Below are 24,837 nucleotides of genomic sequence, written 5' to 3'. Positions count from 1 at the left end.
CCCCCCCGCGCCGGATTACATCACGTGCTCGCGTAAAAAATCAGGACAACGAGCAATTCGAGGTCCGGTTTCCTCGCGCGGTCACGAGAGGGTTGCGCGGCGTTATCTCGCTGCGGAAATTTATTTCCCGACGACTCTGCGCTCACCACAATTCGATATTCATGGAAAGGAAGCAAGAAGGCACTCCTCAAAGTTATTCGATTTTGATGCCGGGTATGACTTTCGCGTTTTCTGAATGCAATTTTAATGCATGTTAATCGCGGAAACTCGTTTCCCCCAATGTTATTAAGAATTTTGAGCTGAGAGAGGCGAAGCCTGGAAATTTAATCGAGAATATCGAATTTTGTTGCCGGGATACGGACTTTACCTTCCAACAGGCTTTTTATTCTCTCGGGGCTCTTTATTTTCTTCTCCGTTTCAATATCGAGTCGAGAGTGGCCAACGTCTACTCGGGCTGTGCAATTTACAGGCCGCAAAAATTGTACTTGGATCGAAACGATCGTCGGTGCTGTCCCTTTGTTTCCGCCGCGACATTGACAACATCTAGCTGCCCGAAACGCGAGATAAATCCGCTCCGAGAACGAATGTCATCGACGTTGGACGGGTTAGCTGCGTTACTTTGTCGTCGTTCAAAATATGACACGGTTACGCTATTTGGCACGCGGTGTGCTATTTGGCCAGGTTCCTAAATGTTATCAGTATCTAAGCAAAGACATAACCGGAACACGTACAGAAACACGTACGTGCTAGTCCGTATGATTACAGTCGGTACAACACAGCGGGATAAAACAAAATAAGAATTCTGGAGTTTAAAAGTCAGAGAGTACGAAAACGTATAGAAACGGAAAGAACGATTCCGCTAAAGTATCTAAAAATTTAGCTAGGTATAAGTCTAAAAATAATTTCTGGACCACCAAAGCAATTCTGAAGGACGTTCGAGCGTGATGAGCAATGCTGCAAAAAGTTTCGACATTCTAGCAACCAGTTTCAGCGTATCTTACATAATTGTTCTCAGATCTGTATTCAATTATATTTTTAGATATTCTAAAAGAGTCGTTTTTTTCCGTGTAATAATAGATGTTTGTGTTACAAGTTCAAGAAAGTCGGATATTTCCTTCGATTGCGTTTACCCGAGTAATTATTTTTAAAAGGGGAAAAATATTAAGAAAATTAATGATGAAAATATTAATAATTATAGAGTAAAATAGAACAACGATTCAAACAAACGCGATTTTTATAAGATTCATGAAGAGAGAAAAATTGGTATCCTAATTTCATTTCATCTCTCATTCAATGGGTGTCGGAGATTCCGGCACCGATCGGCATTGCATCGTGATTACGTCGGTGGTCGTAAATGTTTTTTTTTTTCCCCGGGGTGGGGATATACCTTGGTATCAGTGCCAAGGTTAGAATCTCAGGGTTGACGCGACGATGGGCACGCGCTCTCAGCTAAGTCGGGCGCAGGTTCCCGCGACTTTTACTAGTCGAAACACACGCGTGGGAGGCTTTCCGCGTCAGACTCGTCGGCGCCGGCGAATTGTGCCGGGTCTCCCGCTGCCGAAACCCCAGATCCGGGCCGAGCGCGAGGAAGCGGGCGAAGTGATTCACGATTCGCGATACGGCCGATGAAACGCGCGATGATGAAACGCGCGATTATTTCAGCCGCGAGAAGACCCTCGTTCGAATTAACGTCCCGGGGAAGAGACGCGCGGTATACTATATATATGTATACGAATCTCGCGGGGATCTCTTTTCCTCCTCGTATGGAATCGCATGTCGGCAGAACGTGGCGTTCTTTTGAGGGAGGATGACGGCGACCCTCATAGACGCCGAGGGATGAAGACGCAGACGGTTGTTATCGAGCGTGACGGCATGTGGACGTCTCCGTGAGACGCGCTATCCGATTTCGCAGCCGTTCGGATTGGCAGCTCCGGCACCGATATTGTGTACCCGGGGAAATTGACTGCGGGATCGCAAGGGTGGGAGGAAGGGGGGGAGGGGGGATGGGAAGAGAAAAAGAGACTGTTTGCCGGGAGACGTCTATCGTCGGCGAGAAAATGCGCGACACGATCGATCGGTCGCGCGCGTTACGTTGCAATTATTCGCGATAGACGTGATATATCGCCCCAAACGGAAGCGGCCGAGCGCGCGAGGTGCTCGCACCTGCAATTAACTAAATAACACGGTTTCATTACGCGAAAGGATTTATCGATCCATTTAGCAATTAGAAGTTATTTCCCGGCCGGTTCGCCTGCCGGCGCGGCGCGCGTCGGAAAACCGGAGCTGCGAAAAGCGAGAGCTCGCCCCGCGCGGAGGGAAGAGGGAGGAGGAGGTGGAGGAGGAGGAGGAGAAAGGTTCACGTGAGTGAGTTAGGAGAGGCAAACATTCGATACGTTTCCCCGCGCAATCACGGCGAATCCGGTGTTTGCGCGTATGACCATTTGTCACCTTACCTCGAACGGCCTTTTTACGCGCACGTTTCAGCGGGGATTTCCGCAATAATATGAAGAAGAGGCGAAAGAGGGAGAGAGAGAGAGAGAGAGAAAGAGAAAGAGTGAACGCGGCACGAATAAAGGATTCCGGGGCTCCGGGTAAGAGATGGCGATTTAAAAAAGAGAATGGGTGGGAAAAAGAGGGGAAAAAGTGCGGCGAGGTGAATTTCCCGAGGCTACGAGTCCGCCGCTTGAGCGTTACCGGACGAAATTGGCTTCGTAAAGTCGATCGCCGTGGAATGTTCATACCGTTGTGCGTTCGTATTGCCGGCGAGCTTCCACCGCCGAATTTATAATCCCACGTGCCGGGAGCTTTCAAACGTGACAGCCGACAGTAGCGCGGCAATATGTGCTGGGAGGGGAAAAAAAAGGAGAGTACAGAGCTCTTTGTGGAGGGTCACCTCGCGCGCGATAAAGCGTTCTTTTATAGGCGCTATTCCCCGTCCTTACTATTGTACGGTCGCGAATAATTTCGTCGTCGGCGATTATACGGTTGACTGGAATTCCAGGAACGGTAATCGATATAATTACGACGAATCCAGATTTCAACGCTGCAAAACGGTGAACCACCGCTACTCCGAGGCAATCTACGTTTATTCCAATGTAGTTGAATAACGTAAAGAAATACGAGAATCATACAGGAAAGGGGATGAAAGAAGTTGAAAAGAGAATACGCGAACTGGAGTTGATTAGGTCGGCCGGGCGTTTTAAGATTGACTTTCATCGACTCTGCAAATTCTTTTTTTTTCTTTTTGTATAAATGTTAAATAATTCTTTGGGACATAAATGTTATTATCTTTTACTTTATATTTTCTTGGTTATTATCATAAGCCGTTTGTTTTTCTTAAAATACAGAATCAAGATTTAGGAGAAATATAATTACAAAGACATACAATTTTGATTTTAATTTTCTTGAATTTTTTATATTGAATTTTGTAATACCCTCTCTCGGCTCGATTAATCGTTCACTGGGAAAAAATGGAGTATTTCCAACCAATTTAGTTGAGACGGTTTTTTAACAATAATCAAATATCGTGTTTCATGTAAACCTTTAGTTATTTCTACTAAATGTTATTTTTCAGTTTTGTTTTTTTGTTTGGTTACTAATCTAACAAAAACAGTATGTTATAACTAAACAATTTTGTTGGGTATATTTGACCCAAATATTTTGTTGTTTCAACATTTTGGTTTACAAAACAAACGTTCCCCTAGTATACAGTTGTAAATTAAGATAATAGATTATATTATGTAATTATATATAATTAATCTAATAATAATAGAATTATTTATTACCAATGATAATTCGTTATTGATGATAATTTCACATCTCTGTTTTACGTTATACCGAAGAAAACTATGCACAATATATTTTTTGAAGGCTCGAGCGACGCTCCTCAAAGACTTTCGTTGAGATATTCGATAGTTCGGTGTTATTTTTGACGCGTACACATGTCGCGCGCGTCACATTAGTCAACGCGGGAGATGTGATATTTTTAATCTCGGGGGAAATAAGCCGTGCGCCGAAGAACAAGATCGATGATCGAGGGAACGTGAGTGCATTTATCATCGCGTAGAAAAATAAACGGCGACAGGCCGAGCCTATAAACGTGGCTTTGCATTAAGAATCGCGGGGAATCGATCATACACGTCGGTGTTCGACGGACAAAAATACCGGATCGACAGAGCGAGATATTACACTTCACCTTCACATTTCTTACGTGTCCCGTCATCATCCCCCTTCCCTTATTGTCCTCAGAAGGCCCATCTCGATTGCACTTATTATACTGACAATTAAGGTACGATTTAAATTGCGATTGAAAATTTCAGATTAAATTTTCGCCAGAGAAAATATTGTTTCAATTTTCAACAAAAAACATCCCCCTGGTCGGCGCCCATTATCGAACACTCGATGGATATCATCGAAAACAAACTCCGAATCGAAAGCAAAATATTATCGTAATGTTTTACCGCGCGTACAGCAGCAGCACAGCAGCAGTTCGTACACGAGAGATACGCGCGCGTAATTTACCATCTCTTCCGCTAGTAAATGTCGGTAAACGGTGCGCGATATCTCTGGGACTCATCCGTTTTGCGTAACCCCCGGTTTCCGAGCCGGCGTTACCGTAAAGTCGGAGAGGTCCCTTTCTCTCGCTCTCTCTCTCTCTCTCTCTCTCTCTCTCTCTCTCTCTCTCTCTCTCTGTTTCCTTTCTTTGTCTTCCTGCCCGGTCACTTTGAAGAAAACTTCCGGTCAGTTCTAACTTCCGACCAGTTCTATTTGTATTGCGAGCGCTACACGAACTCAAACAGGTTGCACAAAGCCCTTTATCTTTCCTCCATTTGTTCTAGGTATCTTTTAAATGTCCAGGTATTATTCAAGCAATTTATTTCGAGAAAACGATTTATATATATAATGACAATGTGAACAATAAGCTTAAACTTTCGAAAATTCTCGACTTGTCTCGATAAAAGAAAGATTCTTAGAACTCCTTTTACGCGAAAGTCTCGGATCTGATGAGATTACAGAAAAACGTGCGTTTTTCCGATCGCATTTTTTTATATCGTCACGTTTCTCTCATCACGATATAAAACCGTCATCGTTGGATTCGCAAATTTCGATCTATTGGATCGTTTTCGTTTAAGATTCATCCGGTAAACGCGAACTATTATGGGGAAATTTTGCTCGCAAGACCTACCCTGCTATCGCGTTGGCGCGCGCGGATAATGCCGTCGTGTTTTTGTCGTTAAAATAAAAGGGCGGGAAAAAGGCCGGAGGTGTATACGTCCCTCAACGTCGAGCATCAAGCGAGCTCGCGTCACCGTTCGTAAACGCCGCAGCATGGAAGGGACATTAGGAGCGAAAATGTAGAGGAGAGAGAGAAGGAATTTTTCCGAGCGCGACGCTCTTACGGAAATTAAAGTTTTGACAGGCGGCGCGATAGCAGCGAAATAAACTCGCCTCGCTAATTCAATAACAACTAATTGACGTATTGCGTTTTGCGGAAGATTCGATGTAATGAAACACATAACACGGCAAATGCATTACAGCTATTTCGGGTAAAACACGAGGACGACGCGAGATCTCGCGTCAAGTGCGAAATAATCAAACGGGGGGGTGGTAAGGGAATACGCGCGGAATATATCGCGTGATCGATTTTATTCATCGCGAAACACGTGACACCTGTTTTTTTTTTCTTCCCGGGGAAAACACAACAGTGACCCCCATATCGATTTCGCGGCATCAACTTTTTCCCTCGTGCGTTTCCACCCGCGCACCAACTTATTCCAACTTTGCACCGTACGAGATATCGGTTTTTGAGGAGGAGGAAGGGGGGTGCAGGGGGGAGGGGGTTGGCGCTAGGATAAACCGGAGATACTATTCTTGTAACTGGCAATCTCGGGGAAACTTTTGGCTAGTAGCGAAACTCGTTCCTCCGCTTGTATTACGGCCACTTGTCCTCCCTGACATCTCGCCCTCGGCCTTGATGGGGCTCATGTGGACCGGACGACGAGTTCGTTAGATACTATCATCGGCAATATTCATCGGTTCTTATACGAAAAAGAGATACCGTACTTGCCAAATGTCGCGTGTACGCAAACTGATTCCCCGCGAACGGTCAAATGGCCAAATCGATCGAATAAATAGGTCGGTTGAATCTTCTATCGTTATAAAAAAGAAATATTATTTAGATATTTTTCAAAGCTCTTTCCCTGCTCCTTTCTTCCTTTTTGAGCTATAGTAACACAGTCGTTTACTGTATAATAATCGCGAATTCTGTGACCGGTTACGTCGAATAATTTCTCGCAGGGTGACTATTTTTAAGTATTATCGATTAAAAAAAAAAAAAAAGAGATTAATTGTTGAATCTCGCGTCTACTCGAGGTCGGGTTGCGAGCGAGACGAACGTATGCACACGACCAACTCGTCCCATTATCGCTATCGCCTCATTATCGATATCGGATTCGTTTAATCGTCAACGGAGTCAGTCGATGCGGGCGGGCGAGCACGTGTTCTCGCCGCGCTCTATCGCATTCGCGCGGCGGAGGTATAGCTTTCCGCAAGCTGCGCAGCGATAATGGCCATAAAATCATGCGCGCGCCGGTGAATATTTACGAGTTTTGGCACAGCTGATCGCATACCGAGAGCCCACGTATCGCAACATGTTCCGCCGCAGTGAAACAATCCGCGACGCAGGTACGAAAAATTTTTCGTTCACATTTAACCCGCGTGTGCCAGGTACAATCGACGGGTAGAAATATTTCCGTTACCATATTTACATATTGCCGCGTGAAAAATTGTTATCTCGATTCCGCGCGAGCGATCGTTAATTAGTAATTGACGTTACACGTATCGCCGAATGAGATTTCCACATTCGGCAACGGTACAAAGATCAATTTACACCTTCACGCTCATCTCCCGAATTAATACCCTTGCGAGAGATCGATGCTCTCAAGCGAGTGGCGAGAGGTAAAAGGACAAGGCGAGTCGGAACCGTCGTGACCGCGTGCGAGGGAGGATCAGGTAAAGAGGAGAAGAGCGGCGGGCAGTGCGCATCGCGCAGGAGCTAACAAATTGCGCGTTCCCGCGTTAAAGGAGCGAGAGAAGGGACCCTTGTCGGAATTATTGAGCCCAGCCTCGTCGGATCGATACCTCTTTCCCGACTCGTCGTCGTCGTCGTCGTCGTCGTCGTCGTCGTCGTCGTCGTCGTCGTCGTTGTCGTTGCGAGGATGACGAAAGGCACACTCACTCCTGGCGCTAGCTTTTGTCTATAGGAAGGCCCGCCGCCGCCGCCGCCGCCTCCTCGCCAAGAGTCCCTCGTCTCTTTCCTTCGGGACCCTCGCCGCCCTTCGCGAGCCCGGGCGGACATCCTTGTCTGCGGCGGCAAGTGCAGCTGCCGTTCTCTCCGCGCGGCGGTTCTCCACCGCCTTTGATAAAACAGAGCCTGCGGTAACCGTGGAACGATAACTGCGAAGCGTCGATTGATTACGCGCCGATAGTAAAACATCACAAGCGGACAGGTCGGAGGGCATCATCTCTCGTGATACATATCTATTTTCACGGCGGCGATAACAACGAGAATTTTTCTTTCCCTTCTTTCCCCCCCCCTTCCTCCCTCCCTCGGTGCGTTACCCGCGCGATAACCCGTTTTGTGATGACTACGTCGCCGATCTGGGTTATCGCGAATTAAATGCGGAATGATGACGCGCGCCCGAGGCGATCCGAAGTCGTCGTTCGCGTCCGTCGTCATCTTGCCTCTTCTCGCAGAATTCCGTTAATTTCGAAAGTACCATCGGTCCCCAATGTATACGCTATCTCTTGCCGAGCTCCGGAATGAGCTTTTTTGGTAGCCGCGGGCAACGACCCGAGAACGATCCTCGTGGCATCAAATCGCACAGTTTCCCTCCGACGAATACCCTCGGTAACACGTGTGTTTTGCGTAGTCAAGTGCAAATTCGCGATTATGTTACCATTGCTTTGTGGAAACAGCTTGATACCTCGCGACGTGTACTTAATTTGCAAACATTATCGGCCCGTCGCGTTCTTGCGCGCCTTTGAGCTCGGCAAAATGAATTAAATGCGTCGATTGTCGTTATCGTAATAGGTTCGTAGGTTTTTTTGTAATGGTGGAAACCCATCATCGCCGACCGGTTTCATTGCAGTGCCGTCGGTATGGCAGCAGACTCCGCTGATACCTCCTTGCTAACGAGCGCCATCGAGGAAGATCCGACGGAGAGCCCGAATGCGAATCACTCGGGATGTTCCGCGGTCCTCCACCTCCACCACCACCATCATCACCACCATCCTCACGCCAAGGATGTCCCGAAGAAGGGCCGGGGAGATCAAAACGGCGCGCTATGGCGCGACTTCGACGAGGTGATCGATTACGTCGATTATTCCGGACTGATTCGGAGCTGGTTATCAAGGATATGCCGTAAGTTCGATATGCGCGTTTTACTTTCAACAGCAGACCTCAATGTACCCTCAATGATTATTATTAATCGGCAATGAAAAGAATAATAACAATGATAGCAATGGGAGAAAAAATGTACGCAGAACTTTTAATTTCGACACGGTACCAAGGGAGTAATTCGGCAATACATCCGGTTCTGAAATCTTGGCTTTGAAAGATTATAATCGCGATAACTCGAAGAAGAGACGAAGGGGGGAGGGGGGGGCTTATGCGATTCCCGCGGAATCGATTTCCATCGGATTGCTCGGAAACTCTTATATCGCGACACGCTTATCGCGCCGAGGAGGAATGGAAACGGTCGGTTTCGATAACGCCGAGACAATTTTACAAATGATCGTTTTTCGATTACCTATATTACGACACGGCTGATATCAAGATATTATTGCTTAATTATTGCCGGTACTCGATACGCCCGCGCTGGTCGAAACGCTCCGGGAAACTATCGCTGATAAGCTCTTGCTCTTGACGATGCTTAAAACGATAAACCCCTGTTTTATCTCTTTGACTTTATATAGATTCCGGTTACAAACAACGGAAAGCCGAATTCTCGTCTGAGTTCACGAACGGATGTTCCTCCGAATGCATCTGTAATTAATGTTTTACTAATCTATGTCTCTTACATGTCGAGCGTTGTTGCGATCAAGGTTTGTTTTTACCATAATTCATTCTCTCTTGATCATCTCATTTATATGTTTGCAGTGTAGCTTTGGATATGAGTATATTGTCGATCCGAGGTAAGATGTATTTTTTATGCGAGTCTCCCCCTCTCCTTCTATTTCATTTTTATTTTTGCGCTCATATTACATTCATGTTTAACTTTTAGATTTTACTCTCAAACTCTTCCGTACCACCTGATAACACTTGTTTTTTTTTTTTTTTTCTTAATAATGTTAGCGAACTTGTACGTTTTTCGCTTTGGCGCTAAAAATAACAGGCTTCTTCGAAAGAGGGGTGTAAACTCTGCCGTTTGTGGGAACGTGAATAGCGTAAGGATCATATAGTTCCCTTGAACAGTGACATTTAATCCTTGCTTAAATCAGCAAGGAGCGGTAAGTCACGCTTACCGGCACGTGTGTTTGAATTTGTAATCGCTGTAGTCTGTGCTGCAAAGTTCTGATTACGTAGGTTCGCCAAGTTGCAGTGTATGCACGAGCAAATTATTTTGATTTATAGGATAGGCCCTGCACGATATCGTAGCAATAAGAGAAATGGGCTTTGTACATATCTATCATCTCTGAGAAAAAAAAAGAAATCTACCGCTTTTGTTCATTATCTGTGTATATTACGCTAAAAACAAATCTACTACTTTTGTTCATTATCTGTGTACATTACGCTATCTACGTTGTATTATTGTATTGGAAGCTTACTCGAGAGTTAATCTTTGAATTATTTAAAGTTGTCTACTTTCGTCAGATTTTATCTCTTATCAATCTTTCATAATCTTTTTTAATCGATTTTTATATCTAAAAAATATTGTATATTTTGAATAAAATAATTAATGATTTATATCAATTTGAAAATTACATTATTAAACATTAATTACTTTTGTATATCACGTATACATATTTGTATATATTTATGTACTATATATTTCTTCATACGATATTTGAATACTTAGCATTATAATTTGACATGTACTTGCATGTCGATGTACGAGCATGTAATTTTTGCATTCCGAGGACAAAATTGTTGGTTTTAAGTTCTAATATGCTGTATTTGAAGATGCGCAATAGGCATAGAACAATAGGATGGTAGGGGCACTTAGAAATCAGATTGATAAGATAAGAATAAAGCATCAATGAACACGTGGATGTAACAAACCTACTAGATACTTAGGTACTCTTATCATTCTACTAGATCACAGATGATTACGTATATCACGCGTTGAAATGTTTATATCAGCCTGGCAGAAAATAGAATTATAAAGAGGTTGATATTCTGCTTTTCGATTATATCTCCATCGTTATTCTCGTTATCGAAAGGTTATCACCGTTATCTACAATCACGACCGTGCGTCGTATGATTAGACTCACACGCATAAAATTTAATCGCGTCGATCTCGCAAATGACTCGATTCAATTAATCATACGTTAATTAATAACTTGACTTGGCAATTCTAAATATTTACGCCTATTGCAGTTTGCACGTAGTACATAATGAGGTATGTGTGGCTTTCCGGAGAAAGCAGGTTCCCGTGAAAGATCGTTTGCTTAATATACGCGCGCGTCATTAAATGCCTCGAGCGATTTAGCGAGCGAAGAGGAATAACAAAAAAAAAAATCGAGTGAATCGCGGTCGCAGGAGCTCGTAGAACGAGGTAAACGCACTCGGGTTTGTTTACTGCGCAGTTTGCGCATGAACGCGACAGGGAGACAAGGAAACGGACGAGAGTGAACGACCGTGCCGAAAAGTCGACTCCCTCCCTCTTCGTAGCGCGACGCGCGCCTTTTACAATTAGTACTAATAAACCGTTCGAGTCTGCCAGACGCTGTGCGGTGTATTTTGGCACTCAAATTGAAATTTTTTCGTGTTCTTGTCATCAACTCTTAAGATATCGTGAGTATTTCGTTTGATCTATGAAAGTTTCTCGGACATTCGAAGTTAATTTAATTAACTCTAAAATAAAGTACAAACATTTTTTCTAGAAATTAGGAAGCATGTTTCGCGAATTTTTAGAAATTTTTTGAATCACTTTAAGTAGGTAAGAAAGTTGGAATCGAGAGGTTCATACACCGAGAGAAAAAAATAGCTGCAGTAACCACAAAATCACTGTAAATTTATTTTTAACCGAACCATATTTTTATAATTGTTCAAGAATGTAAATTATAGTTTTTTAAAACTATATTAAAGTTCGCATAATGATATACAACATGATATGAACGCCATAATCAAAACGAAAATTTTAATATAATAAGTCGTACTAATATAAAACAATCACTACAAACATTACTATAAATATGGTTATTATTATCCATATTAAAGTAGTAATTACTAAAAAGTGATATTTCTGACTATAATTATTTTACTGTACAATTGTAACCGCAAATATCACACTTTTTTTCAGCGCGCAATGATACCAGAAACCTTTTTTTCCCCACATATTTTAAATCTTTTATGCAGTTTATATCACTTTGTTGCGAAGGTATGATACGAAGTTGATTCACAAATATCTCGCGCTAATCGCCTACTTTTTGCCACGTATTAGCTCACTTTGCGACGTGAAAAATTTCGTTAGAAAAATCCCAAATCAAATCGACGGAGCTGGACACAAAGCATCAGAGGGACCGCCGTATCATCGCGAATCCATCGTCGGCGCGATCTATCTCTAAACACAGATAGGATCGAGGTCGCGTTGCGTGGCGATGCGTGTACGCGCGGTACTGTTTCACGGGGGACCACCTCGCCGACAAATGCGAACAAATAAACCGAGCAGGCGGAAGAGGCAGAGGAAAAGGAGAAACGCACGAGCGATACGGTCGCCGCACGGGCCACCCACGTGCGTTTGCTCGAGACATAAATTGCGAGTCAATTATGCACCGGGTGCATCCATAACGGCGGGAGGATATGTGCGACGGTTACAATAGTAATGACAAAATTCTATTGGAGAAAAAAAAGAAGGCTGTTGCATTTGAGTAAAATATAAAGAAAGAAATATCTTGATAAAATCGTCTCAACGTTATCGAGAAATGTCATCTAGTTGTAATGGAATTTCTTGCAAACACCTTGTATAAGACCGGCACGCAGCCAATATTGGTACCGAGAGGGTTTCATGCGCAGAAAGCAGTCTGCCTAGGAGATCCCGGTGGAACTCATCTCATTAGGTTTTACGGCTCTTTACTTTCGCGGCGGCCAAACGCTTTTTACTACCCGGCCGTCTAGCAGCATTAATCATAAATCCATCTCCCGGGATCCTTCGTCTCGTTTCGTTTCGTTCTTTTAGCTCTCTTTCTCTCTTCCCCCTTTCACTTTACTCTCCGTGTTCCGTGCGTCACATCCCTCTCGAGATCGTCACTTATGAAATGCGAAACTTTCTTTGCGGCGTAGCGTTGATAACGTAGACGCAACAACGCAATCCTAGCAGACAAAGGCAACAGATGAGATCGTTTTGTAAAAATTGTTGTCGGTACTTCGCTTTTCGGCTGTTCGCGTTTCAAAGTGAAGATGCGTTTGCGGATCATTTCCATCGTGTTTCCTCGAAGTATATCGGGTATTTGAGTAGGTATTTGACTTCGTGCCAATAAATTACACTTGCAAGAAAGTTGCGCAATAAAATATGGAAACTTTTTGATTTCGATTAAAACAAGCGGTGTGATGGTATTCTCACGGTATCGCGGAGATGCAGAGCGAAAGCTCATGGGGGGGGGGGGAAGTGGTATTATTAGAAATATCGATATCAGATACCTCGAGAGAGAAAGGGGAAGAGGGAGGGGGAGAGGGAGAGAGATGGTAAACGTGCTCTCGCGGCAAGTGACAAGCACCGCATGTCTGCGGTTTTGCGGCTATCAAACGATACGGGAGGAAGATCATCGATCATCGTTGCCCCGTTGTCGTGCAACAAGTAAAGGCACCGGAGGGGCACGAAGTTCGCAAACTTCTTTCGCGCGCGAAGGCTCGCATGGCGAAAATTTGGAACACCTCTCGCGTCTCCGTTTTTCGGTTGAACGATCGCTTCTTTTTACGACTGCCGCGATGGCGATTATCGCGGAACGAGGATAGACTTTAACAGCCACGATAATTTTTATTACGCGATAGTAAAACGTACTTTCGCGGGAAATAATTGAACGAAACCAGGCTTTGCTCTCGACTCGCTTACGAAACGCGGTCTTGAAGGCTTTCGCGTTACGGTGCATAATCATACGAATTCGAAGCGTACGCGGTTGCGCGAGTCACCGTCATTTCCGTTTTGTTGGGTTAAACTTCTCGAACTTCATCCCCGCGTATCTCTGGCACGATTACATCGATTCCCAATACGGTGTGTGTTCCATATTTGAAAATAGCTTTCCGCAATTTTTAATATTACATGATTTTATCTCGGTTCATTCAAGTTTTTCCGTAAGAAAAGCGAGATCGCTATGCGCTGTTTGAAATTCAAAGATATCTTGCGGCAAACAATTTCTGGAGTATTTTGTAACGTTCCACGTGTGCGCTTGGTGTAAAACTCAAACAGACACGTGCTGCTTGTTCGTGAATCTTCGCAGTTTTATTTTATGATTCGTGCGGTTATGATGTAACTGTACGGACTATTTGTTATTTTAATAGCGCAGCTTTTCAGTTTCTTTACACGTTACGTCGACGTTGCTATGTATAAATTCTATAAATCCTATAATTTCGATTCTTTGCATTATAGTTTAATGTGTAAGGTAAAATATCTCGAAAACAAAATCTATTGGAAATATATAATTTTTGTGGTTTCTTGCTTTTCTAAAAAATATTTGGAAATTTTAATTTAATTTTTTTAAAATTGTGCAAAATGCTTACAAAGGATTATACGACCATTGTATATTCCAAACTTGTCGATTCCGCATTCCTTTGTCTTCATAATAATGACAATCTGCTTTTCTGAGAACTGTCAAAATATATATCTGTTATATCAATAACGAGAAAATCGCTAACACAATCACGAGCCAAAATTACGTGGAACGGCTTGCCGCATGCACGTCACACAGTCTGCGATATCTCGATCGAGTCGTTGCGTCAGTTAGAGCTCGTTCGTCAGAATGTGTGTCGCGAATGGCCTTCGGCTTCGGCGTTATTTCGTCGATACTTCCTTCGAGGAGCGTCAATCGAGTGAACGGCCGTGAGTGCGCGCGTACATACAGCGCGAATACCAGTCATGTGTTTCGACTGTCAGTCGGTTAGTCACGATCGTTAATCATGAGTTTTTGATCGTAGCGCGTTCACGATCTTCAGTGATATTAGAACAAAATAATTCGCTCGGCTGTGGCGGACCCTCGTAAGATTGGAAACCAGTAAAGTGAATTACTCCAGAGTATTTTTTTCACGCGATTCGAGTCGACGGTTGCTTGAACGCTTTTTCTCATTTTCTTCGGAATTATATCGGATGATACACATTTTACTTGCAAACCTTTCTTCTTTGATACAAGCGCTACTGTGTTAATTAATTTTTAATTAATTAATTGAAAACATACGCATTTTGACGAATCGGTTTTGGTCATCAATCAGCTGTACATGGATAAAAGAATCATGGTCTTCCTTTAACTTCAAAGGACAAACAGGTTCTGGCTTAATATAGTTTGAATAATAATTTACATTATTGAATAACTATAAAAATATGCAATAATAATAAATTAATTCTCCGACCGATAAATGTTTTAAACATACAGATAAAACTAAGATTGCCTATTAAATTTGATCTGCAGCGGATCTTGGTGCCAAATAAAATTTTTTTATTAATAATATCGTTATAAAAATACGGTCCAAAGACAAATTGTATTATGGTTCGCTATTTTTTTTTCTCTCAGTGTAGTAATTTTTAAATTTCAAGATTAGTCGCATAGGTATCAAACTTTCGTTGCGGCGAAATTAATTGCAAACTGAGTGGCAAATCGACGGATAAACGGAAGCGAGGTGAAACTCACGGACGTAGCCGTGATAGACATCTCAATCGAGCGATATCAGACAAGGTGGGAGAGGAAGCGGAGAGAGGAGGACTTTGCGCAAATAATTTGAGACTTTGTTTGGACAACCTTCAGAGCTCCAGTGGAGGTGAACGCGAAACACTGTAAATAAATTCCGCGTGTTGTTACTGACGCCAGCTGTTATCGCCGCGTTATTGACACAGGCGTGATGAAGTACACGCTGGGTTTCCTCGTTTTTTTTTTCCCCCCCCGTGCGACACGCCTCTCTATTACACGTACATTTCACAGAAGGCGAACGCGCGATGCGTGACACAGACGTGTCGGGAATATGCGCTCGAGCGTCGCGTAGTAGATTCCACTTCGGCGAAATAAACGGGCGGCTGAATGAAAGAGCTCGCGTAGATTAGATAAAGCGCCGCGCGGTTACGTTATCCGCTTCCTCGTATCGGATATCTCGAAACTCTCGACGTGGAGATTCTTTGACATCGTCTTTTCGCGTCGGGAAGAAGGGGACATCGGCGTCGATACAGACCGACACGCGATCCGCTCGAGAGGAGGAGGAGGAGGAGGAGGGAGAGTGGCACTCGGTCATGCACAGATTTCAACGGCTCGCTTTTATCGGAGGCAGGACACGCCGTGCGGTGATAACGCACATTTACTTTTTCGTAATAATCATGCGTCAACATCGTGCTGAAAAATGCGCGCCCCCGTCGATTCCCCCGTTCGTTATCCCCGATGTCGACGTTCTCGAGTGGCAGCGGCGGCGGCGGCGGCGGCGACGGCGACGACGACCGGGGTCGTCGCGCAACAAATGACGTCGTTCTCCACGCATGGCATCGCGCATCGATTAATTAATTTCCACCGCGTGTTTACCTTAATTGCGCGCGGCTAGACGCGATGCCGCACGCGCCTGTGGTTCCCGCTGATTAATGGCGCGCCGTTAGCGCGACATTTTTGCATGCTATTCTTCTGCATTCCCCGCGATACTGCGTACGTCTCTTGACTCTCGACCGGCAACCGGGCTCGGATGTTTCGCATTTCTGCCCATTAACTCGCGAAAAACAATTTACGGAAAATTCAGCTTATTTTAACGGGAAGATAGGTAGTCCGCTCAATTCGGCATATATTTCATTTCAGTAGCATGTTTTCAAAATAAATTCTGAATATTAGGGTTAAACTTTTTAGTTTTTCGCGCTTCCGTCGCTTTAGAAAAATTTTGAGAGATATAGATAATGTATTTTTTAATTAAATCCAAATGTGACTACACATTAAAAGAAGATTCTCATTAGTGGATGCATTTCCAGCTCGCTCCGGCTGCGTGTAAACTTGATTCTCGCGTAGCCTGCATGTATTATTTCGCAATCCTGCCGAGCCCTAAAATTCGATCGGGATAGGGGTGAACAACCCTCGTTCGGAAGCGACTGTCGTGGCTTGAAAAGCATACCGGACCTTGCCTAACCGATCTCTCGTAGGAACGCCAGGCAAGGGAGAATATGCGTGAAGAGGGAAACGCCGAGTATAACTGTCGTTGCGTGTCATTTAAAATACGGGGGGGGGGGAAGGGAAGGGATGAGGGTTTCATTCCAGTAACGTATGCAGCATAGAGAACGCATCCCGTCGAAGCCGCATTACGTGCTCGCAACTACGTTTAATTTAATTACCGAGTGTTCATAAAGGCTCCACTTAACACAGTATTCACGTTTCACGGTAAAGACGTTTCTTTTACATCCGCCAACCACGTTTGTCTTTTTTAAATTTATTTCACACGATACACGAGATAGCGATTTTCCGTCTACAAATGGTTTAAAGAGACAATGAAAGGTTAGAATAAAATGAATAATGAATGTGATTACTTAAACATCGAAACAGTATCAGGTTACAGAGTCATTTGACATTTAATATTTAAAAATTCAATTGAATTAAATGTTAAGTGTACGAGCGAAATTTTGTCTCTGAAAGACCGAATTGACGTTCGCTCAATTAGCAACTAAATACAGGGAATTCAATGGTATTCTGGGATTTCATTTAAACGATCCGATTGTGTCCTAGGTTTGCGGCATATTCGCGCAGCACTAATTCTGGGATAAACCGATGTAACTCTCATCCAATACTGATAAACGTCGCATTTCGTGTGAGCGCGGCTTAACAAATAATTCGGCTAAAGTCGACGTCCGTTGTGTTGTCTAGGCAACGTACCCGAGCGGTCGATGCCTTTTCTGTTATCATCCGGTCTCTCTCACCCCCATCTCCCTCTTTCTCTCTGTCTCTCATTCATCCCTTTCCACCGCCTTTCTCCCTGCTGTCCAGCCCTTTTCCCTCGTCCCCCATTGTCCCCGCTCACCTAGTCGACGTGGCATCGTTAGTTAATTGAAAAATTCAAGTTGTTAAAAATAAGAATTAACAAAGTTGTTGTTTATCGTGATTTTTTCGTATTACAAATGGGTGACAATTTTTTCCCTGGAATCATTGCCTTATTAATTCAGGTAACTTTCAGTAAACTTTTTTTTTTCTTTCAGGAAATAATATGAATTATTCGGATTATCTACGACGATTAATAGGTATTGTTACGAAATTTCCGTTTATTAGAAGTGTACTAATGCGAAATGGCATACGCTTATCGCAAGTGTCGTGTCGCTTCTTCGTGAAATGATTTACGTTGCAAGTGAGTAATAAGTTCAACCCGTATGGACAGTTCCTGCCTTCCGCATTCATTAGCATCAATTAACGTGAAAGCCGTCGGCCAACACGCGCATAACTAATTATTGTTATCGTCCATCTTTTCCCGTCAAGGTCGCTTGAGCCCGTGAATAATTACAAACGCGAAAACAGCGCAAGAGTCTCTCCATAATAGAAAAAGTTGCAATCTCTTTCGTGAATCGCGTGCGTGAATGATTTAAAAAAAAAATCATAATATAAAACAAATCGCAAGAAGTCAGGCACGGTCAGTCGAAGTTGATTAATGTAATACAATTTACTGTCGATGAGGCTACATCACGAAAATCAATCGCGTAACGAGCAGAAATGCAATCCGCGCGGATACTTCGACGATTGACGATAGACGGGACGGACTTACTATCAATGGTAACGGCAGCAAGCAGACAGACAGACAGACGGTGCATTAGCGATCGCGTGGAGCACGTTGCATTGTTATCATTCTGTCTCTCTCTCTCTCTCTCTCTCTCTCTCTCTTTCTCTGTCCGAGCCATCCGGTTTCTTTCCCGCGCTCGATCAGTAGCTATCGACCGGAGCGAGAGAGTGACCTTCCCCTCGCCACGCCTCGCCGCGCATCGCCAAGCAACTTACGCGTCTCGTTTCATAGGGGTCGACTTTACGCGAGGAATGACGCAGTTGCCGCGCGTGTGGGGAGGGAAAAAAAATATTCCGTCTAATTCTTTCGTTTATTGAGATTTTTCGACTTTGGACGCAACGTCCGACTTTCGGACACTTTCTAGCCTAGATTGTCGTTGGTATAATCTCCCCTCCACCATCGTCACGGTTCTCGCCCCCCGTTTCCCTCTCGTCGAGCCGCCGCGACGTGACGCGCCGCGCCGCAGCGCTACTACGCTCGCGCCACGTGGCGCAGGCGTGGGTTTGTTGTCTCTCCGTCGCGCTCGCGCCCGTAACGCGCTCTCCGTTTCTCTCACGCGCGCAGAGACGAACTCTCACCGTGCCCAGCCTCCTCTCGCGCCCTCCTCCTCGCCCTCGTCGCCAACGAAGCGATGCCGACGGTCGCGCGCGCTGCATTTATTGAACCGATTTCGTTTCTCCGTCGCGGAACGCGTCCTCCTCCCATCGCTTATCTTCACCACTCGCATTCCCGCTCGCCATTTGTCATCCTGCCCTTCGTATGCTCGTCTCGTACTACTTCCTCGAGGCCGACCGACCCCGTCTTGTTTCCAACCCTCTTCTCGAGAGTTTTCTCTTTCTCCCTCTCTCACGTTCGTTCGTCCTCCTATCCGTAGACGTTCCCGTATATTTGGAGCGTTTCGGCGAGTCATCGTCACCACGTACGACGCGACTTACAGCCATGTAAATATAGCTCGCCCCGTCTCTCGATACGGCGGCGGGCACACGTGACATGCGAAGAGCAGCGTCTCGACCGACGTCGTTTTTTTTTATGCGATCTGAATTTATTCTCCGAAATTGATTTTACGCCAAGTGCCACTTGATCTCATTTTCCCCTCGACGTATGAAATAAATAATAAAGACGGAAACAGCTACATTGAATAAATTCATATCTGCGCACGTTATTTATACATTGTCCGATTGCCTTTACAACTTGCAACTCATTCGTCTAATTAATATCCGTTTTATACTTGGCTTATGCAAAGTATAAGTATTAACTTGTTCAGATCTTAATCAAAGAAACACTAATAAAAATACTAATAAAAATCTCGGATAAAATGATTGTACTGATTGAAAATGATTTTTGATCCTTGAAAAATGGTTGCAGTAAGCATAATATCACTACAATTTCCAACTATTTTTAAATTCAATCATATTTTTATAGTTCTCTATCTATCCAGCTGTTTCATGGATAAGCACGAAAAATCTGGACAACCATAAATCATAAATTTAATCGTGTATTGTAAACCAACCGTCCAAATAGTAGCGGTCACGCAACCTTTTTAAAACTAGGTCTTTAGCCTAACAAGACCTTGAACCGAATGAGCGCACCTCACGCGTACACCGTGTGGACCGAAACCCCTTTCCCCCCATATTCGAAAGTCGATCCGAGATTCTCTCTCTTTCTCTCTCACCTGTTCTTACGGTCATCCTGGCTAGTAGCACAATGACCAGGATCGATCGTTCGTCCCGGGAACTACCGTGACGTCATTCTACGTCACCGTGGGTCCCGAGGGAAACGTGGAGGCGGAAGCGTGCGTCGGTGCAAGCGCGTCGAGTTCTCCGCTTCTTTTTTTTTTTTTTTCACCGCGTTAACGCAAAGTACCAGCGTGGACGAAAGGAGCCAGTGAAGGGGGGCGAAATCAGAGCGATTCATTCGATGGAAGCGACGCGACGTTTATTTCCGCGTGCTTGGATGGCTACAAGAATACCATCCACCGAATAGACGGAGCGCGGACGGAAATACCTCCTTCTCTTTTGAAAAGTTCTGAACGCCAGACTGCCCTAAAATGTTGACTCGTCTACTCGAGGAGTACCGATCCCCGACGATCCGATTTCCGCTCCTGGCGCGCAGGCGTGCGCAGCCAGGTGCATAACGTGCATACATATACGAACGACTCACCTGTGTATATAGCGAAGACCCTCGTGGTTCATGATACGGCGGGAAGGGGACGACGATTGTGGTCGAGATGGCTCTTTTCCTCTCCTTCTCTCTCCCCAGCTGCGTATGGCCAAGACCTAGGGCACGCTCCGTCGACGGTGAACATTTATGCTCCTCTTCCCTTTCGTCCCTCTTTCGCCTCGCGTTCATGTCGGCGAACTCTTGAGCACAATTACGCGACGCGACGTCACTTATACACGAACACCGCGCACCCTCCAGATCTCCCCTTCGCCTCGGTTGGCCGCACATTACTTTCGGCCGTGCGTGCGTGTACGTGTGCCTCGTCTTCGGGGGATTTTCTTAGACGTCCGGAACGAGCGACTGGAACCGAATTCTGAAACAAAACTATATTTTACTTATGATAATTTTGAAAATTAAATTTTTTAACGTTGTACACAATTTAATTCTTTTTTTCTTTTTTTTTTGAAACTTTATTAATTCATCTATTTATATGTATACGCGACGATTTATAACTTTGCCTTCGAACGTGGAAGGACCTTGCAGTCGTTTTCGCGACGCACCTGCCTTTGTGCATAATTTTGCGAGAGTTCCTGGAACGTACATATATCACGTCGTGCAATCGCGACACAGATAGATGTATTGTCTATGTACCCCGCCGGATTGTACTAGACGGTTAATTAATCCCGTCTTCTATAGCTCTCTCGCGAAATTATTATTAGACGGCGCGACGGCCGTACGCGATACGAAACGGGATTCCGATGGCATCGTGCGAAACGGCTTCGAGAATCGGGGAAACGCAGACGCGTCGTCGTTTGTCGATTTCTCTAGATTGACGTAATTTAGGGATTAATCAAGCCCCGCGGAGAGTTCATTAGCTTGAGGCAATAACGTGTTAAATTGCGCGGGAGCGAATCCTGTGATATTCATGATTTGTTTCTGAAAAGGTATTTACAATGTCGATATTTCTTTAATTAAGACGCTAAAGTAATTATAATTTATAAATATTATATATGATAAAAAGGGGTGTATAGTGTACAAATTAAAAGATTGAATATAAAAATAAAACGGTTGATTTTTATATACATTGTTCTATCGAGTAGTGAGGGCATCGAATAAAGATTGCATTTTCCATTTTCTACATTATTGTCCGATATATAAAAAGTTAAAGTTTAGCTACACCTTTGAAAGTCAGTTATTATTGATCACTGTGTCGAGTTTGTTTTGAATTGTCTAAGAAGAATGTTGTACTGCAATATCTTTGAGCGTCTAAGAATCGAATTCCCAAGCACGAAGCACTAAATGAAAGGTATAACCATTTTTGAATCGTTATTGTGTTATTTTGTTGAAAATTTGACTTTCAAAATATTCGCGGGTCGACAGTCCGTTCCAGAATTGTCACACAGCGGCGCACAATAAAAAGTGACGCATATACGATGAAAGAAACGTAAGTCGCGCGTCAGGAGGACATTATCGGAAGCTTATCGGATACGTTCGCGAGCAGCGTGTGACGTCGACATATATTAATACGCGATTTCATCGCGGCGGCGTGACCCATGGAGGAATTTCGTGCGACGCAAAAAATACGCTTTCACGAGCGCGCCGAAGGATTCTGCGGACGTGGAGTCGGCGTGAAAATGTCGGCGGAAAAAGAGAGGATCGACTCGGGAGAGTGGGAGCGAATCGTGGAAGGAAGAAACCGCGAGGGGTGATGGAGAGGGAGGGAACGAAGAACGTGCGGGCGGCTCCGAGAAAAAGTGTGTTCTGTCTCACCAGGGGGTTGACGAGGAAACGGCACGGAGACGCGAGGGTACGATAGAAAAGGCCGGATTTAGATGCTCCGTTGCCCTGCCCTCCTCTGTCTCTCTCTCTCTCTCTCGAAAACGACCCGAAGATACAGAGCGAGGAGCGCGGATGACGCGAAGATGATATACGTCATACAAGATGCGATACGAAGCACACGCGACCGATCTCGCTTTTATATGCGCAGTAATTCGCACTGATCACGATTAGAACTTTCGCGATAATAGCGGCACCGCGATAGTCTCCCGTGAAACGTTTCGCGAGATCTCTCGCGAGTGAGTGGCGATTGAAACTTCGGCGTTAATTAAAATTTTCATCGCGAGAATCAGGATTCTCTACTCCCGGAATATTCGTGAGAAAATGGTTTAGGATCTCAAAATTTATTACGCGGTCTTTGCTTTAAGAAAACTCAATCGATTAAACGTATTTTTGAACGCACATTCGATGCTATGAATAGTAGATTCGAAACAAATTAATTTCTTGATAAATGTAGGCAAAGATATACGTGCAATATTCGAAAAGATGAGAAGTTAAATTTATTACGAAGCGCTTTTAAGTGATCAATAATAAATATATCATTTTTATATATATTTAATGTTTATATATATTTAATGTTCGAAACATTAAACATTTTAAAAATGTTTGTTGTTTTTGTTTCGATTTACACTGAATCGTCGTACAAGATTCGATATTATTATAAAATTTCAAAGTAAATCTAATTAAGTTTTTATACCTCGCATGAGAATGTTTCGTTTTAAGTTTCATTTTAAGTCATTCTCTTGTTAAGAAAAAATTACTCAATTTTTAATTTTCTTTCAAGTAACAATTATCTTTATAAAGAATATTTTTTGTGATAATCTTAAAATACTCATTATTTACTGGAAACAAGTAATATTTACCTGAAATAAACACACACACATACACAGAAAAATACAGGTTGAATATTAATTTAATACAAAATATTTAAATATTACGCTCACATGTTAAAATTTATCACTTAATTATGTTAAAAAATTAAATAAATTTTCATGAGGAATGATTTTAATATAAATACAATATGTTCTATATATACTGTATATTGCTTTAATTAAATCAGTGTTACTTACTTTATTTCACATATTCATAGTTCAAATATTCATATATTCGTTAATTTATCATGACTTTGTCATTAACATCAAATTTATTCAAACTAGATTCTGAATAATTTCAATAATTTAATATATTTCCATGAAGAATACTAGGTTAAAATAAAAATTGTATTCGCTTATCATTTTGATTTCTCTTCCATAACATTTTATATTTTTCGAAAGAGTATAAATTCTTATTTTGAGTACATAATAATGAATTTTTCTAAGTGTTAAAACCTGTTTTTATTGGCAAAAATAAAATATACATTTATTTTAAGAAATGTAGTTAAAATCGGGGAAACGTATGGCAATTATTCACGAGACGGATGCTGTACAAATTGATAATACACAGGTTACATTATATTTTGATAATAACGGTTTAGAACATCTTATAAAAATGCTGTTCATTTGCGAAAATATTCAAACGCAATCGACACAACGGTCGCGCACGTGCATGTTCGAGACGGCTTCCCCACCACATCGACGCACGAGCCGTCGACGCCGTGCAAACGCACGAAAATTTTCCGTCGTGCCCTGATATTTTCTTTAACAAAAATATAGCATTTTTATAAGATACATTTAATATCAAGACTGTGCACTATCAAGACGTAGTGGTCGATCTTGCGGATGGACAGTAGATCTAATAACCGCGTCACGCATATTTCTTTGATTTAAATTCAATTTTTTAATGTGTTCCTATCATACGACGGAATTTTAATTAGGACACTTGTTCGTGTCAAAAACTACAAGAAATGTCTGTTACTTTTTCCGAGAGTACAGTGAAACCACAGGTCTTTTCGTTTTTGTTCAAGATAATCGTTACTTGCTAAAAGAGAAGGTTTAATAATTCCTTTTTTTAAGTAGTAGAAGTGATATTTTTCTACGTGTACAGAAAACGAATTATATTTATTATGTATAGATTCTATATGACATATTTACGTATTTTCGAACTGTTTTTTCGATGAGTTTCACAATTTAGAATTTAAAATATTCGAGAAACTCGGAATCACACACAACAGTGAGTATGTATATGCACATGTCCGTTAGATAATAAATATTAAACATATTCAAGTCGTGTGAGTTGCGTCACACGCACGCACACACACACACACACACACACACACACACACACACACACACACACACACACACACACACACACACACACACACACACACACACACACACACACACACACACACACACACACACACACACTTGAAAGTTGCGCGACGCTCGCGCGATCAGAGATGTTTCGAAAGTTTCATCATCACTGAGAGGTTAGGAAAGAAAAAAAAGAGCATTTCCTTACCCGCGACACAGTCGTGCGTCGCACAATGCCACCCCTGAAAAACGAAGGGACGAGGGAGACAGAGGCGTCCGAAGAGGAGAGCTCGCAAGTCGTGACGGATGCCAGCGTGAGGTGATTCCGGGAAGGGGAGACGGTGTAGCGGGAGCCTCCTCCGTTCCGTATGTCGTACGTACGTGTGCACAAGCGCGAGGAGAAATGGCGGGAGCGAGAAGGACGGAGCGCGCGCCGTGTGCAAGCGAGGGAGGCCGTACGCGGCGGGAATCGCCCCTCCTCCGTAGTACTATGCGGGA

The 24,837-nt window shown here is 43.4% G+C and overlaps 2 protein-coding genes across 10 annotated transcripts in view; one reads left to right on the top strand and one right to left on the bottom strand.

Moving 5' to 3' along the window:
* LOC105839218 (growth factor receptor-bound protein 14) overlaps positions 1 to 24,837 on the top strand; it is a 295,416-nt gene that overhangs the window by 42,459 nt on the left and 228,120 nt on the right. For 4 of the 6 annotated variants that reach the window (XM_028193105.2, XM_036292217.1, XM_036292219.1 and 1 more), the window contains exon 2: positions 8,151 to 8,422. In XM_028193105.2, coding sequence (XP_028048906.1) covers positions 8,161 to 8,422 — 262 coding nt within the window. In that variant the 5' untranslated portion in view covers positions 8,151 to 8,160. Of the gene's footprint in view, positions 1 to 5,996; positions 6,002 to 8,150; positions 8,423 to 24,837 lie in introns of those variants that run through there. The other 2 variants (XM_036292218.1, XM_036292216.1) reach the window with 1 other exon arrangement.
* LOC105839217 (SET and MYND domain-containing protein 4) overlaps positions 1 to 24,837 on the bottom strand; it is a 207,352-nt gene that overhangs the window by 92,807 nt on the left and 89,708 nt on the right. For 2 of the 4 annotated variants that reach the window (XM_036292214.1, XM_036292215.1), the window contains exon 2: positions 20,309 to 20,681. In XM_036292214.1, coding sequence (XP_036148107.1) covers positions 20,309 to 20,340 — 32 coding nt within the window. In that variant the 5' untranslated portion in view covers positions 20,341 to 20,681. Of the gene's footprint in view, positions 1 to 20,308; positions 20,693 to 24,547; positions 24,702 to 24,837 lie in introns of those variants that run through there. The other 2 variants (XM_036292213.1, XM_036292212.1) reach the window with 2 other exon arrangements.

Source organism: Monomorium pharaonis, chromosome 9 (genome assembly GCF_013373865.1).
Source record: "Monomorium pharaonis isolate MP-MQ-018 chromosome 9, ASM1337386v2, whole genome shotgun sequence".
NCBI classification, from domain to species: Eukaryota; Metazoa; Arthropoda; class Insecta; order Hymenoptera; family Formicidae; genus Monomorium; species Monomorium pharaonis.
The sequence above is the reverse complement of the archived record's forward strand: the minus strand, read 5'-3'. Positions and strand labels throughout refer to the sequence as shown.